This window comes from Micrasema longulum, unplaced genomic scaffold, assembly GCF_059751315.1.
Source record: "Micrasema longulum isolate JH-2025_06_02 unplaced genomic scaffold, ASM5975131v1 h1tg000387l, whole genome shotgun sequence".
NCBI classification, from domain to species: Eukaryota; Metazoa; Arthropoda; class Insecta; order Trichoptera; family Brachycentridae; genus Micrasema; species Micrasema longulum.
Window position 1 is genome coordinate 3,111 of NW_028277588.1, and position 18,355 is coordinate 21,465.

Genomic DNA, 18,355 nt, shown 5'->3' on the forward strand with positions numbered 1-18,355 from the left:
CTTAGCAGAAGCAGAGTGATGATGTTGTATCAAACTTGCCATTTTATATTGCTTATGTAGGGACAAATCAACAAACACTTAGCTTAATGTAGCTTCTTTATGAAAAATCTGATTAAATTTTACATTGAGAACTGTATTTTTTATCTGCCAGGACACTGACCAATCACAATAATCATCATAATTATTTCATTTCTGCACCTAATAGTGTATATGGCACTACATTGGTACACCAATCGGAGCGCATCTAGATAATTTTTATTACATGAAGGTAAGATGGTCCAGTCTTACGCTTCATGTGCCCGTCCGGGTACTTTGAAATATTCTAGTGTAGAAACATATTTTAAATAAATGTTTCATTTCAACCTTGTCGGGAATCGAACCGGAGACCTCTTGCATGGTAGGCAAGCACGCTGACCGCTACACCACGAAGCTGACATCACAATAATATCCCTACATTATTAACTCACCCATAAGGATTTATCAAATCTCTGTTTTGGTCTGGTATATGAAATTGTCTATAACATTACGCATTGTACGTATACCTACTAACTTAAATGAAAAAGTAATTTAATATTCTTTCTTCTTTTACATATTATTTATTAGAAAATATTAAATGTTAAAGTTTTTTTTAAAAGAAGCGCGAGAGATATTAATAGTTTCGATTGAAAAACTGGGCCCTATTAAATCACGTGAATATAGGCCATTTTCTTTGTTTACATGGTAGATCACATTAAAAAACACAAACTTTAGTAGAGTTAAATGAATCAATGGGTTATCATTTTTTAAGGAAAAAAATATGGTTAACAATTATTTTGTTTTTATTTTAAAATGCATTCTTACATACTACATGCGAAATACACTATTTTGGCACATTGAAGATTTTTTTTATAATTTTTTTTTTTATTTCATTGGAAATTTATAAATTTATAAGATACAATTATTTTATAAATACATATCATAAAGTCCAATTAGAGGCTTTCACATAATATTGTTATTGTAAATGTTTTCACATAAAAATTATACATATTATAAAATAACATCATACACAATTTATAATATTACTAAAAATGTTAATGTATTACATATAATTAAAAATAAATCTACTTTTGAATATTGGTCACACAGTTGCACATTATACTATATAATACAACTTTACTATAGTTGACCATACAGTGTACATTTATTACAGAATATATATTTTAAATAGGAATACAGATACAGAACTGCACATAACCTGCATTATATGGGCTGCGGATTCAAGACGCAACATCATTACTCATTATTTTTTTTGAAATTTCATTTTTAAAGGAAGTTAAAGATATGTTATTAATTTCAATATAATTTAATTTCTGATTACACATATTGCAGGTTCTATTTACGAATGAATTTAGAAAATATTTAGTGGAACATTTAGAAATTTTAAATAGAGATTGGTTTCTGGTCTGCGTTACTGGGACTCTAAAATTAATAAGCGATGGAATCTTAGGGCAATCTATAGTGTAATTTAAAGTTTTATTCATAAAAATGGTGTCAGCCATGTTCCTGCGAGTTTGGAGAGTTTGGAGTTTAGGTAAGTTGGTAGATTTATGTTATACAAATATTATATAGTCTTAATTAATCGGGCTGTGGTCCCGTGGCTAGTGTTGTGGACTCACGAATCAAAGATCTAAAGTATAAATCCCACTCTATACCAACCCGATTCTCATTTTCTTATTTACAACCCATTGAAAATGGCCCTGAAATTTAAATGTTTGGGTAAATAAATAACACTAATATTTCTTTAAAAATATACATCGACAGCTCAGTTTATTATTTATTTATTTGACCATTTTCTGCATTACTTTACGGGTTGTTTAACTCATCACACGATGCAGACTGTAAATATAAGGTAGAAGTTAATGAATAGAAAGCAGATAGCTGTTAAACTACCGATTTGTACAGAAAAATAGGGCCATATTATCTGCAGAAGCCGCCGTATTCAGCAAGCGAATTGCCCTATTAATGGGTAATTCTTCTGGGTGCATAAAACAGTGCATGAGATCTCGCTCTAGTATAATTATTGCGAACATACAAACTGACTTCTTTCAGTATATTTGGATTATATATACTTCCAGAAATCAGCTTATAGAAATGATTCTCAAGAAAAGTTTGACGACGAGGTTCGAGGGTGTTGATTACAACACCCCTGCTAGAAATAACGATGGATACAAGAATGAATGATTATTATATTCTTTAAGATACAAGTATCGCAAATATCGCTTTTGAACTTTTTCTATTTCAAGGATGTGGTTCGATTCAGAAGGGTCCCAAATTATGGAACAGTATTCTAGTATGCTATGGACTAATGTATATTATGTATTATATTTTAAAAAACACTCATTTTCAATTCTACAAAGGTGTAACTCTTAAAAATTATTGGTTTTCTCTTATTAGTCAGATGTTTTCATATGGATATAAATAAATTTAACTATTTCTCACCTCCATAACAAATTAAAATGTGATAATTTGCATAAAAACATTGATCATAAAACTAGTGACCATTGTGTACATATTTCAAATAAATAAACACATATATGTGAGATGAATAATTATTTGTTACAAATCAATTTAGATGTGTCAATACTTTAGGCAGCCATTTCTCAAAACTAGTAATTTCTAGCTATCTCTGTATGGAACTGAGCCGAGCCATTGATATGTATATTGAAAGCACCAATTGTATAAATAGTGTTTGCATTAACAAACCTTCACAATCTTTAAAGAGAAAGAAAATAATATTTTCAACTATTATGTCATAGAAAATGAGAATATCATTACAAAAACATTTGTTCAAACTAAATCTTGTTTTTTTTTTATTTCTTTCACTAAGTACACATTATAAGTTTTAAGTGAAAAATATAACTGCAAAATTACAGAGTACAATTTCAATTGACAATACTCCAACGAGACATTCTCTCACAAGCGCCAACATCTGGGCAAAGTCTATTAAAAGTAGTGTCACTTTCAAACCCCAATATTTCTCTTTCTTCCTGTATCCGGAATGTGAAAGTGCTCTCATGAGTTCCTATAAAGTAAACTGCGTGAGAACATATTATCTGGTCAATAATGGCGACACCTCCGTCTTTATATCTCGCTCGAACATCATAGGAAGGAGAAAACCATTTCACTATGAATCCATGAGTTTCTAATCTATTCACTAGATTTTCTAACTCATCAGATTGCGAATCCGTAGCGATGAAAACATGTTTGATTAGTGATTTGTAGTATTTTTCTACAGTGTTATAGATCTGGTCGGCTGTACTGTTAACTGATGGTACTTCCTTATATCTGCTTTTTGCAAAGTCACCCCTTCTCCAATGTACGCTGATATAATTATCACATTTTGGTTTGAAACACTTTAACTCTTTTTCTATAAAATCCTCGGCAATATCTACCAAATCCATATTAAATCTCATACTCTTTCGTGCGTCCCAGTATGTTTTCGACCCGTAATCTTCATGCAGAGAAACTTCGGCGTTCGAGAACATAACGTATTTATCTTCTGGGTGCAAATCTATAAGATTTTTCAACAGCGATACACTGCCTTGAAAATACACACATTCTTGATTTCTACAAGTAATGTTTTTGTATCCCCAAAACATATCATAAGAAGGGCAAGAGCTCGGTATTTCCACTTTATCGTTGAAATTTCCATCTTCAAATGCGTTAGGAAAGTGATTCAACATATAAAGCCTATCAATTGTAAGTGATTTTTCTTTGGTTAACAATTCGTACGTCTCAACAACAGGTGCAAATCTTTTAAGTGATATTATGTCAAAAAATAAGCCCCATGGGATTTGTCCCTGTGAACCGATGTCCCTGGAGTGCCAGTGGTATAAATAATTCCACGGCGGAAGAACTAATTTGAAATCTTTATATTTATTAATCGTTATAATATTGTGAATGAAAATTACCATTCGCATGTAAACATCGCGACGCAGATTAAATCCTTCTGAATAATTAATATCATAAAAAATGTATCTGTTATTTTCGATCGGTCCTTTGCATGGACCATTTGAATTACTTTCACAGTCTCCTTGTTCAGACTGCACTTCGCTAGGAGAAACTAAACCTAAATAAAATATTAAAATCAATGGTATAACAATGAAATCATTCAATTTCTTCATTTTTAGTTTGTGAACATAAAATTTTACTTCATTTCTTTAAAAACGTACTGATCCCTTTACTGCTGCAATCTCTCACGTTACATTTTAGTATTTTAATCGTTTTATTTTTAACTTTACACACTTTGAATTTAACACACGCTTGACTGCTGTTGTCTGTTGCTAACTCTAATCACAGATTACAGATATCTTTAGATAGGAAACTATGGTACTATATCTAAGCACTTTGGGCGTCGATCGCAGCGCTGTTTAGTGTGGCATACAAGAAGCTTTGACGATGGCGCGAAAATTCAAATCACTGCGTTGCATCGTATATTGATATTTATTGTACAATATCAATACAAAATTGCTTAATTAAATACAAGTATTAGCACGCAATTTAATTTTTCTGTCCTGTATTTAAAAAAACAATTTTATATTGATATTGCACATTAAATTTATTATGGAATAGGAATACATAAATAAAAATTTAAAAAAACATTTTTAATAGTTTTATTTTACTGTTAAAATAAATCCCTCGATTCTATTAGAAAGAATCGAGAAAGAAAACTGACACTCGTAAAATAATATTATATACATGTGTGGTTAGTATATTGGATTATCAAAAATAACAAAATTGTGCAGCATTGTGATCAGCATTGGATCCCTGCTATTCCTGGATGAAAAATATTTTCTTCGTGAAGATTAAGAGACATGGCATCAACAATCACCATTCTGAAACAAAAGAATATTATTAATGGTGGATAATTTATTTTATTTCACATTGACATTTCTAGGCTGCTGCTTAGGAATAAAACAGGAAGGAAGCATTTATAAGGTTACTAAAGAATAAAATGAAGTGCTAATATGCTAATATTGGATTATCAAAAATAACAATTGAGTATTATTTAAAAATTGTGCAGCATTGTGATCAGTATTGGATCCCTTCTATTCCTGGATGAAAAATATTTTCTTCCTGCACATTAAGATCCATGGCATCAACAATCACCATTCTGAAACAAAAGAACATTATTAATGGTGGATAATTTATTTTATTTCACATTGACATTTCTAGGCTGCTGCTTAGGAATAAAGCAGGAAGGAAGCACTTATAAGCTTATTAAGTAATGAAATGAAGTGCTAATATGGTAGGTAAGAAGAAAAGGGTATGCATGTATCTACTCTATTGTCTGCGCTTCTTATTCTTAAGTCTTTTATTATAACACTTTCTAGCTTGTAATTTGAGAGGATCAACAATGCAAGACTCTAATTTTTTTCGCCCAGTTAATAGAAAGTTAATTTGTTTACACCAAGAAAAAATATATAATTGCAATACTAAGTTAACAATAAAATCAAAAAGGTGGCCTCTATGTGCTGGACAAGATAAACATGCTGAATTTAATTTAGATAGTACTATTTCCTTCAAACTCGACATAACATGAAACTTATGGCAAATAGTCGGTAAATTATTTTTGCAGTGATTGACAATGGTATTAAAAACTTTATAGATTTTGATTGTTGGGTGGATTAAAGTATTTGGACCACATGCCCTAGAAGTTATTAAACTATGCCCCGGTAAATGTGTTTCAGATTTAAGATCCAGTCTACATTCACAACAAGATCAAAATTTAGATAAAGCCCGTTTTGCCACATAACCAGCTATATATTTACAAACCGCAACATATTGACTACTTTTCTGTCTTGAAGAACTTGTTGGTAAGGAGTGATCATCAACATGAAATTGTTCCTGTACTTCGATGTCCGATGTTAAAAAAAGTTTTAATGAATCTAAAATTTCACCGTCATCATTTTCACAATTTGCTCCAATGGAGTGAGTATGAAATAAGTTTGATATGAGAAGCGACTTAAAAGCATCTATAAAATTTGAACTAGAGGGGTTTATGTTACGTGCACCCTGACTTCTTACCATGCCAAAAAAGTTTTCAATGGGGTCTTGGTTAAGGTTACGTGGAAGCACAAAAGTAAATTTATAACATGTAAGTAATTTATTACTCAAATATGATATTGCTTCCAAAGTTGTAATCCAGTTACGCACTGTAGGTGGTACTGATATTTTTTGGTTTTTGGAATCTACAAATTTTACTGATTTTAAGATGGAAATAGCTTCCTGCCAAAATTTCCAGTGGGGAGATGTTAATCTGACTCCACAACGGTATTTACAAATAATACTATTAGCATTGAGAGAACTGCCATTTAAACTGTCGAAAAGTTTATTTATAAATAAGATAAGATCAGCAGTCTGTGATGCCCCATTGTCAATATCATCCACAGTATCTGCCAAAGATTTCATGGTAGTTCCTACTGTCCTGCTGAATACCTGAGCAGCAACCTTGACCTTCATTTTTCTTAGTTTGTCGGGGAAAATATGACTATCGGTTAATTTGTGCATTTGGAAAAAGTCTTCCCCTCTTGCTTGATCGTATGTGTATGATTGTACAATATGGGACCACTTTGCTATTTTTGATACAGAATTTTGAACAAAATGTACATCTTTTACTAGCATATTATTTCTAAATCCCTTCAAAAGATGTGGCACATCAAACATTTGTACAATTTCATGGCCTTCAATTTCAAACCCGTGAACTCTACATTCAGTACCACCCCGAAGGTACAATTCACGGGTTTCCTGTTTCAGGATATTTATTGCACCAACATTTGAGCTACCTTGGTCACAAATTATTGAAACTAATTCCAAATTGCTACGAAAGATATTTGAGATTATTGATTTTAAGATAACAACCAAATCTGAAGATTTAATGGGTCCTCCTGTAAAAACAAATGCTAATGGTTGTTTCCATTTATTATATAAACCTTGTAGCATAAAAACACAAACGTGATCAGCAAAAGCTGGAGTACGTTTTCCTTCACCCAAGTCTTGGAATCCCTCAATAAAATCTTTATGTTTTTTGTACATTAAATTCTGACTAATTGACATCTCGTCAAACATCAAAGAGCATATTCGAGCTTTAGCAGAAAGATTTTGGGCGACCTCTTCCAAATGTTTAAATATATGCAAATTGGTACCAGGATTAAATGGGATTTTATTTAGCATTGTCATCAATGTTTTTCTGGATGGTAAGGAAAATATGCTTGAAATATATTTATAACTTTTATAGCCCTGCTTCATTAATGACAATGCAAAAACCTTATCGTTAGTTGTATATCTACGGCCCTGTTTTGTCCGTTTCTGAAGCCTCAATTGAGACTTAAAAAAACGGTATGTGATTTTATTTAATTTATTTTTAAAGGATACATGGCGCTCTTTGTTTAATTTGAGTTCCATCTTTCTAATCTTCATCTCCATGTTTCTTCTAGCCTTTTTAAACTGCAAACATTTCTTGTAAAGCTTCCTTTTCCTGGGTGTTAAATTTTGAGATTGGGTTTCATTTACATCCTTCAAGATGTGGTCATATTTTCGTCCTGTAATATAATATTTCATAATGATGCATTAAGGGTCCCAACATCATAATATAATGAATGCCTAACTATTATTGCAAAGAATGATAAAATGTAAAGGGATGCTGTTTGGAAATAAGCAAAAAGAAATACTAGCAGTTGGTTCTATTTACAATATAAAATTTCACTTCCAAGTTTGTTAATGAAAGTTCTTGGTTGAAGTTCATTGTATTTTATATCTTTAATAAATTTGAGTAGTATTAGGGTAATTCAACGGATACTAACGTCATAATTGAGTCTTTTTCAATGTGTTTTATCTATATAATGTAAAAAAATATTTATTCTGTATATCTTCTTTAGTTTTTTATTGGCTTTTTTCACTCCTAACTGAGGTGTTCTAGCCAGTGTCAAGTTTGAGATTAACTTATTTAAATATTTACACATGTGTTAGTACTATACATACAAGTTAGCATGTTAGTATTTAATATTACATACATTTTACATAATATAAAACTTATTTACAACTTAATACCATTTATAGCTACATATTTACATAAATTTTTTAATATATTATTATTGGGTGGGAACAAAAGAGTTTAAATAGTAATAGGGAATGGGACGCTGATTTTGGAGAGGTCAGATAGGAACTCAGGATAACATTATATATATTGTGAAGACGACGACTCCCAAAGATTGTACAAATTGCACACTAATGCATCTGTATTCTGTATATCACTGTACATTGAACAACGATTAAGGAAAAATTTCATAAAAACAATAATTCAATTAGGTAATTTTTTTGATTCCCGATAATAAATAATATAAAAATTGCACCACAGCAGGACAAGAGGGCCCATTACAGTGATCAATTACAGAAAAATCATATTATAATTTTGTGTTCTCTCCGGGAATCGAACCCGGAACCTTCCGTGCGTAATTCAAGCGTCTTAACCACTTAATGTTTTTTAACACCTCATGAAGTTTTAATGACGAAAAATTTATGTCGCATTTTCATGGAAACATCCGTTAGCATTATTCATAAACTGCATGAACATGATAGAAACAAAGTATCTGTGGATATTATGTAGAACGAAATCTCTCTGTCCAAGAACCAAGAGAAAATGCATTATTGAATACATGTCATTTGATACTAACTTTTTGGTGTACTCTGCTGAGGTGCACTCGGACCAGAAATATGCAGTGGGCCTGATATGTCATCAGCGTTGATATCTAAAAACATTATTAATTAGTAATATGTGACAATGTGTCAATGAGTCGGACAAGTAACTGTATGTATACATTTTAAGTTCTTTGAAAACACAAACAGCTTTAATATGCCGATTTGCTGGAGAAAATTATGGGTCAGAAATTTGTTTCAACTGAGAGGGTCACTTTCATGGTCATGTCATACGATATATATGTGCTATAAACTTTTTAATAATTAAAAAAGGAACGGCCCACGCTCAGACGATGTAGTCTTGGTCGATCACAAAAACGGCATTTCTCAATTTGCAGAAAATGTATAAAATTAATAGAAAAATGTAAAGATTAAACAACCATAGTGACATTACACATCCCTGTTTCACGCCTTTTGAGATCGCAAACCAAGATGTAAATCTCCCATTAACTCTTACACACGCTGAACTCTCCTGAATTTATATGTATTTATTATTATTTTTTTCTTTTTAACAAAGAAACAAAGATGTTTCTCTTTCTCTTATATATAAATATGTATGTCTGTAAATTTTTATTACAAAAATAAAAAAATATTACTACAAACCAGAAATAGGTTGGATGAAAGTCGTACCACTGCAATTGGCAACGCCTTCCGGGAGTGCACAGGGGAGTTCTTCAGTAACAGCTACGCCGACTGTAATTCACAATAAAAATAAAATGAACATCATACCAGATAACATAATGCAAGAATTTCAGGAAAAACCTTGAAAGATCGAGTAAGGCTTGAACGAATAGAAAAGAATAAGCTGAGATGGTTAGGACGTGTAGAAAGCATTAACGATAATATAATAACTGAGATAGAACATAAGTCTGAAAGAAGGGGTGTAAGGAAATGTGAAAATTATAGAAATACATACCCGAACTCTGTTCACCAAGTAAATAATGAAAACTATTTTCTTTGGATGGTGACTTGTTAAACCCTGTAAAAAAAAATACAAATTACCAACACCACATTGCAAAAGCACATCCTTACAATTGTATACACACCATGCCACCCTAGTAATCGTTTGTAAATAATGACCAAATAAAAATGTCGGAAGTTGCAGGAAAAGGCACTACGCCAACTTTGTACATACATTATAACCCGATTAATCAACTGTAAAAACAATATAAACTCCGATTGAGACAAAAAATATGGAACGATATAGCAAAACTGTAAGACAAATCACAAACACCACATTCCAAAAGCAGACTTGCAATTGTATAGACACAAGACAGATAAATAAGGTGCAATTACAGTGGAAAGCTAACCTAAGTCGTACATATATTTTTCTTGCAGAAATACTAATAACTTTAATTGTAAAATGGGTCCAGATTAATAAAAGTATGCTTTCCCTATGAGTTATAAATTTGCAGGGCAGGCAAACGGGACGAATAAACGTGCAACATGAGACAAATTCTTGAAATAATTATGTATGAAATATCATGTAATTTACCTGGCAATCCAATGGTAGGCACAGAGCACAATAAAAGCTGGATGTCATTGTATTGGCTAAAGTTGAATGCGTTGAAGTGTTTAATGCACACAAAACAACGTCGATTAATCTTGTCATCGGATAAATTCATAAATTTGGGACTTTGAACACGATTGATCCGTTCTTTAAATAAATGTGGATATCGTTTCGGAAAACGATGTAGTTTTTTCGTAGAATTACGATTCGGTACGCAACAACTCGGTATTTCGAAGAAAAAGTGCAAAATAACAGAGAGCAGTGTGACAGCGATTTCGAATGGAAACGGATAAATTGGCGGTTCGTCTAGAAGGACGCCGGCCGGCACGGCGTGGCTGGGCACACGCCGCCGACAGTTGCGCCACAAACTGTATTGATTTACTAGCAAGTGGCTTGTGCGATATCGGAAGAATGACTAGAAAGTCTTGTATTGGCTGAAAACTGCCTGACTCTAATCAATTATGGCCTCGGTTATAATAAATCAAATTTTCATCCAGCCTCTCAGGCAGTTTTCAGCCAATACAAGACTTTCTAGTCATTCTTCCGATGTCGCACAAGCCACTTGCTAGTAAATCAATACAGTTTGTGGCGCAACTGTCGGCGGCGTGTGCCCAGCCACGCCGTGCCGGCCGGCGTCCTTCTAGACGAACCGCCAATTTATCCGTTTCCATTCGAAATCGCTGTCACACTGCTCTCTGTGTTTTTACACTTTTTTCTTCGAAATGCCGAGTTGTTGCGTACCGAATTGTAATTCTACGAAAAAACTACATCGTTTTCCGAAACGATATCCACATTTATTTAAAGAATGGATCAATCGTGTTCAAAGTCCCAAATTTATGAATTTATCAGATGACGAAATTAATCGACTTTGTTTTGTGTGCATTAAACACTTCAACGCATTCAACTTTAGCCAATACAATGACATCCAGCTTTTATTGTGCTCTGTGCCTACCATTGGATTGCCAGGTAAATTGCATGATATTTCATACATAATTATTTCAAGAATTTGTCTCATGTTGCACGTTTATTTGTCCTGTTTGTTTGCCCTGCAAATTTTTATTGACAATCTTTACAACTCATAGGGAAAGCATACTTTTACCCATTTTACAATGAAAGTTATTAGTATTTCTGCAAGAAAAATATATGTACGACTCAGGTTGGCTTTCCACTGTAATTGCACCTTGTTTATCTGTCTTGTGTCTATACAATTGCAAGTCTGCTTTTGGAATGTGGTGTTTGTGATTTGTCTTACAGTTGGTTAATCGGGTTATTATGTATCTACAAAGTTGGCGTAGTGCCTTTTCCTGCAACTTCCGACATTTTTATTTGGTCATTATTTACAAACAATTACCAGGGTGGCATGGTGTGTATACAATTTTAGGGATGTGCTTTTGCAATGTGGTGTTGGTAATTTGTATTATTTTTACAGGGTTTAACAAGTCACCATCCAAAGAAAATAGTTTTCATTATTTACTTGGTGAACAGAGTTCGGGTATGTATTTCTATAATTTTCACATTTCCTTACACACCCCTTCTTTCAGACATGTACAATCTCATTTATTATATTGTCGTTATGGTCGTGGCATGGTGTGTTTTCAATTGTAAGGATGTGCTTTCGCAATGTGGTGTTGGTAATTTGTATTTATTTTATAGGATTTAACAAGTCACCATCCAACGAAAATAGTTCTCATTATTTACTCGGTGAACCGAGTTCGGATAAGTATTTTCTATAATTTTCACATTTCCTTACACCCCTTCTTTCAGACTTATGTACTATCTCAGTTATTATATTGTCGTTAATGCTTTCTACACGTAACCATCTCAGCTTATTCTTTTCTATTCGTTCAAGCCTTACTCGATCTTTCAAGGTTTTTCCTGAAGTTCTTGCATTATGTTATCTGGTATGATGTTCATTTTATTTTTATTGTGAATTACAGTAGGCATAGCTGTTACTGAAGAACACCCCTGTGCACTCCCGGAAGGCGTTGCCAGTTGCAGTGGTACGACTTTCATCCAACCTATTTCTGGTTTGTAGTAATATTTTTTTTATTTTTGTAATAAAAATTTACAAACATACATATTTATATATAAGAGAAAGAGAAACATCTTTGTTTCTTTGTTAAAAAGAAAAAAATAATAAACAATACAAATAAATTCAGGAGAGTTCAGCGTGTGTAAGAGTTAATGGGAGATTTACATCTTGGTTTGCGATCTCAAAAGGCGTGAAACAGGGATGTGTAATGTCACTATGGTTGTTTAATCTTTACATTTTTCTATTAATTTTATACATTTTCTGCAAATTGAGAAATGCCGTTTTTGTGATCGACCAAGACTACATCGTCTGAGCGTGGGCCGTTCCTTTTTTAATTATTAAAAAGTTTATAGCACATATATATCGTATGACATGACCATGAAAGTGACCCTCTCAGTTGAAACAAATTTCTGACCCATAATTTTCTCCAGCAAATCGGCATATTAAAGCTGTTTGTGTTTTCAAAGAACTTAAAATGTATACATACAGTTACTTGTCCGACTCATTGACACATTGTCACATATTACTAATTAATAATGTTTTTAGATATCAACGCTGATGACATATCAGGCCCACTGCATATTTCTGGTCCAAGTGCACCTCAGCAGAGTACACCAAAAAGTTAGTATCAAATGACATGTATTCAATAATGCATTTTCTCTTGGTTCTTGGACAGAGAGATTTCGTTCTACATAATATCCACAGATACTTTGTTTCTATCATGTTCATGCAGTTTATGAATAATGCTAACGGATGTTTCCATGAAAATGCGACATAAATTTTTCGTCATTAAAACTTCATGAGGTGTTAAAAAACATTAAGTGGTTAAGACGCTTGAATTACGCACGGAAGGTTCCGGGTTCGATTCCCGGAGAGAACACAAAATTATAATATGATTTTTCTGTAATTGATCACTGTAATGGGCCCTCTTGTCCTGCTGTGGTGCAATTTTTATATTATTTATTATCGGGAATCAAAAAAATTACCTAATTGAATTATTGTTTTTATGAAATTTTTCCTTAATCGTTGTTCAATGTACAGTGATATACAGAATACAGATGCATTAGTGTGCAATTTGTACAATCTTTGGGAGTCGTCGTCTTCACAATATATATAATGTTATCCTGAGTTCCTATCTGACCTCTCCAAAATCAGCGTCCCATTCCCTATTACTATTTAAACTCTTTTGTTCCCACCCAATAATAATATATTAAAAAATTTATGTAAATATGTAGCTATAAATGGTATTAAGTTGTAAATAAGTTTTATATTATGTAAAATGTATGTAATATTAAATACTAACATGCTAACTTGTATGTATAGTACTAACACATGTGTAAATATTTAAATAAGTTAATCTCAAACTTGACACTGGCTAGAACACCTCAGTTAGGAGTGAAAAAAGCCAATAAAAAACTAAAGAAGATATACAGAATAAATATTTTTTTACATTATATAGATAAAACACATTGAAAAAGACTCAATTATGACGTTAGTATCCGTTGAATTACCCTAATACTACTCAAAATTATTAAAGATATAAAATACAATGAACTTCAACCAAGAACTTTCATTAACAAACTTGGAAGTGAAATTTTATATTGTAAATAGAACCAACTGCTAGTATTTCTTTTTGCTTATTTCCAAACAGCATCCCTTTACATTTTATCATTCTTTGCAATAATAGTTAGGCATTCATTATATTATGATGTTGGGACCCTTAATGCATCATTATGAAATATTATATTACAGGACGAAAATATGACCACATCTTGAAGGATGTAAATGAAACCCAATCTCAAAATTTAACACCCAGGAAAAGGAAGCTTTACAAGAAATGTTTGCAGTTTAAAAAGGCTAGAAGAAACATGGAGATGAAGATTAGAAAGATGGAACTCAAATTAAACAAAGAGCGCCATGTATCCTTTAAAAATAAATTACATAAAATCACATACCGTTTTTTTAAGTCTCAATTGAGGCTTCAGAAACGGACAAAACAGGGCCGTAGATATACAACTAACGATAAGGTTTTTGCATTGTCATTAATGAAGCAGGGCTATAAAAGTTATAAATATATTTCAAGCATATTTTCCTTACCATCCAGAAAAACATTGATGACAATGCTAAATAAAATCCCATTTAATCCTGGTACCAATTTGCATATATTTAAACATTTGGAAGAGGTCGCCCAAAATCTTTCTGCTAAAGCTCGAATATGCTCTTTGATGTTTGACGAGATGTCAATTAGTCAGAATTTAATGTACAAAAAACATAAAGATTTTATTGAGGGATTCCAAGACTTGGGTGAAGGAAAACGTACTCCAGCTTTTGCTGATCACGTTTGTGTTTTTATGCTACAGGGTTTATATAATAAATGGAAACAACCATTAGCATTTGTTTTTACAGGAGGACCCATTAAATCTTCAGATTTGGTTGTTATCTTAAAATCAATAATCTCAAATATCTTTCGTAGCAATTTGGAATTAGTTTCAATAATTTGTGACCAAGGTAGCTCAAATGTTGGTGCAATAAATATCCTGAAACAGGAAACCCGTGAATTGTACCTTCGGGGTGGTACTGAATGTAGAGTTCACGGGTTTGAAATTGAAGGCCATGAAATTGTACAAATGTTTGATGTGCCACATCTTTTAAAGGGATTTAGAAATAATATGCTAGTAAAAGATGTACATTTTGTTCAAAATTCTGTATCAAAAATAGCAAAGTGGTCCCATATTGTACAATCATACACATACGATCAAGCAAGAGGGGAAGACTTTTTTCAAATGCACAAATTAACCGATAGTCATATTTTCCCCGACAAACTAAGAAAAATGAAGGTCAAGGTTGCTGCTCAGGTATTCAGCAGGACAGTAGGAACTACCATGAAATCTTTGGCAGATACTGTGGATGATATTGACAATGGGGCATCACAGACTGCTGATCTTATCTTATTTATAAATAAACTTTTCGACAGTTTAAATGGCAGTTCTCTCAATGCTAATAGTATTATTTGTAAATACCGTTGTGGAGTCAGATTAACATCTCCCCACTGGAAATTTTGGCAGGAAGCTATTTCCATCTTAAAATCAGTAAAATTTGTAGATTCCAAAAACCAAAAAATATCAGTACCACCTACAGTGCGTAACTGGATTACAACTTTGGAAGCAATATCATATTTGAGTAATAAATTACTTACATGTTATAAATTTACTTTTGTGCTTCCACGTAACCTTAACCAAGACCCCATTGAAAACTTTTTTGGCATGGTAAGAAGTCAGGGTGCACGTAACATAAACCCCTCTAGTTCAAATTTTATAGATGCTTTTAAGTCGCTTCTCATATCAAACTTATCTCATACTCACTCCATTGGAGCAAATTGTGAAAATGATGACGGTGAAATTTTAGATTCATTAAAACTTTTTTTAACATCGGACATCGAAGTACAGGAACAATTTCATGTTGATGATCACTCCTTACCAACAAGTTCTTCAAGACAGAAAAGTAGTCAATATGTTGCGGTTTGTAAATATATAGCTGGTTATGTGGCAAAACGGGCTTTATCTAAATTTGGATCTTGTTGTGAATGTAGACTGGATCTTAAATCTGAAACACAGTTACCGGGGCATAGTTTAATAACTTCTAGGGCATGTGGTCCAAATACTTTAATCCACCCAACAATCAAAATCTATAAAGTTTTTAATACCATTGTCAATCACTGCAAAAATAATTTACCGACTATTTGCCATAAGTTTCATGTTATGTCGAGTTTGAAGGAAATAGTACTATCTAAATTAAATTCAGCATGTTTATCTTGTCCAGCACATAGAGGCCACCTTTTTGATTTTATTGTTAACTTAGTATTGCAATTATATATTTTTTCTTGGTGTAAACAAATTAACTTTCTATTAACTGGGCGAAAAAAATTAGAGTCTTGCATTGTTGATCCTCTCAAATTACAAGCTAGAAAGTGTTATAATAAAAGACTTAAGAATAAGAAGCGCAGACAATAGAGTAGATACATGCATACCCTTTTCTTCTTACCTACCATATTAGCACTTCATTTCATTACTTAATAAGCTTATAAGTGCTTCCTTCCTGCTTTATTCCTAAGCAGCAGCCTAGAAATGTCAATGTGAAATAAAATAAATTATCCACCATTAATAATGTTCTTTTGTTTCAGAATGGTGATTGTTGATGCCATGGATCTTAATGTGCAGGAAGAAAATATTTTTCATCCAGGAATAGAAGGGATCCAATACTGATCACAATGCTGCACAATTTTTAAATAATACTCAATTGTTATTTTTGATAATCCAATATTAGCATATTAGCACTTCATTTTATTCTTTAGTAACCTTATAAATGCTTCCTTCCTGTTTTATTCCTAAGCAGCAGCCTAGAAATGTCAATGTGAAATAAAATAAATTATCCACCATTAATAATATTATTTTGTTTCAGAATGGTGATTGTTGATGCCATGTCTCTTAATCTTCACGAAGAAAATATTTTTCATCCAGGAATAGCAGGGATCCAATGCTGATCACAATGCTGCACAATTTTGTTATTTTTGATAATCCAATATACTAACCACACATGTATATAATATTATTTTACGAGTGTCAGTTTTCTTTCTCGATTCTTTCTAATAGAATCGAGGGATTTATTTTAACAGTAAAATAAAACTATTAAAAATGTTTTTTTAAATTTTTATTTATGTATTCCTATTCCATAATAAATTTAATGTGCAATATCAATATAAAATTGTTTTTTTAAATACAGGACAGAAAAATTAAATTGCGTGCTAATACTTGTATTTAATTAAGCAATTTTGTATTGATATTGTACAATAAATATCAATATACGATGCAACGCAGTGATTTGAATTTTCGCGCCATCGTCAAAGCTTCTTGTATGCCACACTAAAAAGCGCTGCGATCGACGCCCAAAGTGCTTAGATATAGTACCATAGTTTCCTATCTAAAGATATCTGTAATCTGTGCAGCCTCTAATCAATAGTATCAATACCTACTAGATCCAGTCGGTGTTGCTCTAATAATTAATAATCATATTTTCAGGAATTATCCTGTTATATTAATTGACACTTCGCTGGTTCCATAAGAACTGTAAGAACGTTCAATAAATTATATGTTTCCACGAAATACATATTATTCAATGATCTGAATAATAATTATAATAAAAATATCAATAATTTTATCATCCTTCTCTGTGATGCTCGAAAAAATGTCTGCATAAATTGTGTGCCTACCTACTCGTATAGTTTACATTCAGCAAATATAGGTAATGTAACAATTTGGATAACAAAGCCATTTTTAAAAACATTAATAAAGTACCACTGTCGTAGTTTACTACTTACTGAAGGGTGTGTGCAAAGTAAATAAGTCAGAATGCATTTGTAGAGCTTACGAAATTGGATTACGGAGTAAGAATTATAGACGTGGTGGTTACAACTGAGTAACTTACGACTAGGCTGTGTTACAACGGAAAAATTACAAAATCAAAATGCTTTTTTTATCATTTTATTCACTTTTACCTACGTGGTTGGCTGTCGATATTTGTTCAGAATTCTATAGATATAATTTTAATAAGCTGGTTGCCAAAATAGCGTTAGGCTCATCATTCACTTTAATTACTCTGTATAAAAACCAAAGTTATTAGAAATCGGAACAATAACAGAAAATCATAGTTAGTACACTTACATATACATACAATAAAAACAAATACCATATCTGAACCAGTAATCCCATAACAACTCTTCACAGCTTGCGGGTTTCAAAAACCATAAGAAAGAGAGAAAATTGACCTCAAATATGTATTATAATTTATACTGGAATAATTCAACTCTACTAGAAAAAAAGATAAAACGTTAGTTTATCGTAAACTATTATAATAACTTTATGATATTTTTTATCATAAGACTAATGTTTTCAGATGCAATATTTTACTAGATTCAACCAGATTCAATATCCATAATTTCACTGCAAAATAAACGAAATTGTTTTTTATAATCCAAAATATTATTTTGTAAACGACGTACAAAATAATAATAGATAATATAAATA

At 32.1% G+C, this 18,355-nt stretch overlaps 3 protein-coding genes across 5 annotated transcripts; 1 reads left to right on the top strand and 2 right to left on the bottom strand.

The window, feature by feature from the left end:
• Window positions 1-836: 836 nt before the first annotated feature.
• Window positions 837-17,449, bottom strand: LOC148281981 (GDP-fucose protein O-fucosyltransferase 2-like). Its single transcript, XM_088225790.1, has 3 exons — window positions 17,279-17,449; window positions 10,694-10,741; window positions 837-4,328 (listed from the first exon to the last, which is right to left on the bottom strand). Exon 3 carries the CDS (start codon window positions 4,161-4,163, stop codon window positions 2,922-2,924), a length of 1,242 nt encoding a protein of 413 aa, XP_088081916.1. The 5' UTR covers window positions 4,164-4,328; window positions 10,694-10,741; window positions 17,279-17,449; the 3' UTR covers window positions 837-2,921.
• LOC148281982 (uncharacterized) lies at window positions 4,637-10,691 on the bottom strand. Its single transcript, XM_088225793.1, has 6 exons — window positions 10,229-10,691; window positions 9,650-9,712; window positions 9,337-9,426; window positions 8,712-8,786; window positions 7,414-7,580; window positions 4,637-5,152 (listed from the first exon to the last, which is right to left on the bottom strand). The coding sequence occupies exons 1-6, from the start codon at window positions 10,356-10,358 to the stop codon at window positions 5,138-5,140; spliced, it is 540 nt and encodes a 179-aa protein (XP_088081919.1). The 5' UTR covers window positions 10,359-10,691; the 3' UTR covers window positions 4,637-5,137.
• LOC148281983 (uncharacterized) lies at window positions 10,743-16,939 on the top strand. Of its 3 annotated transcripts, XM_088225791.1 has the most exons (6): window positions 10,743-11,209; window positions 11,673-11,735; window positions 12,181-12,270; window positions 12,822-12,896; window positions 14,028-14,194; window positions 16,456-16,939. In XM_088225791.1, the coding sequence occupies exons 1-6, from the start codon at window positions 10,966-10,968 to the stop codon at window positions 16,468-16,470; spliced, it is 654 nt and encodes a 217-aa protein (XP_088081917.1). In that variant the 5' UTR covers window positions 10,743-10,965; the 3' UTR covers window positions 16,471-16,939. The 3 variants fall into 3 exon arrangements, 2 of the variants coding, with proteins under 2 accessions (XP_088081917.1, XP_088081918.1); XM_088225792.1 differs by lacking the exon at window positions 11,673-11,735 and having other exon boundaries at window positions 16,456-16,937; XR_015822201.1 differs by lacking the exons at window positions 11,673-11,735; window positions 12,181-12,270; window positions 12,822-12,896 and having other exon boundaries at window positions 16,456-16,934.
• Window positions 17,450-18,355: the final 906 nt, after the last annotated feature.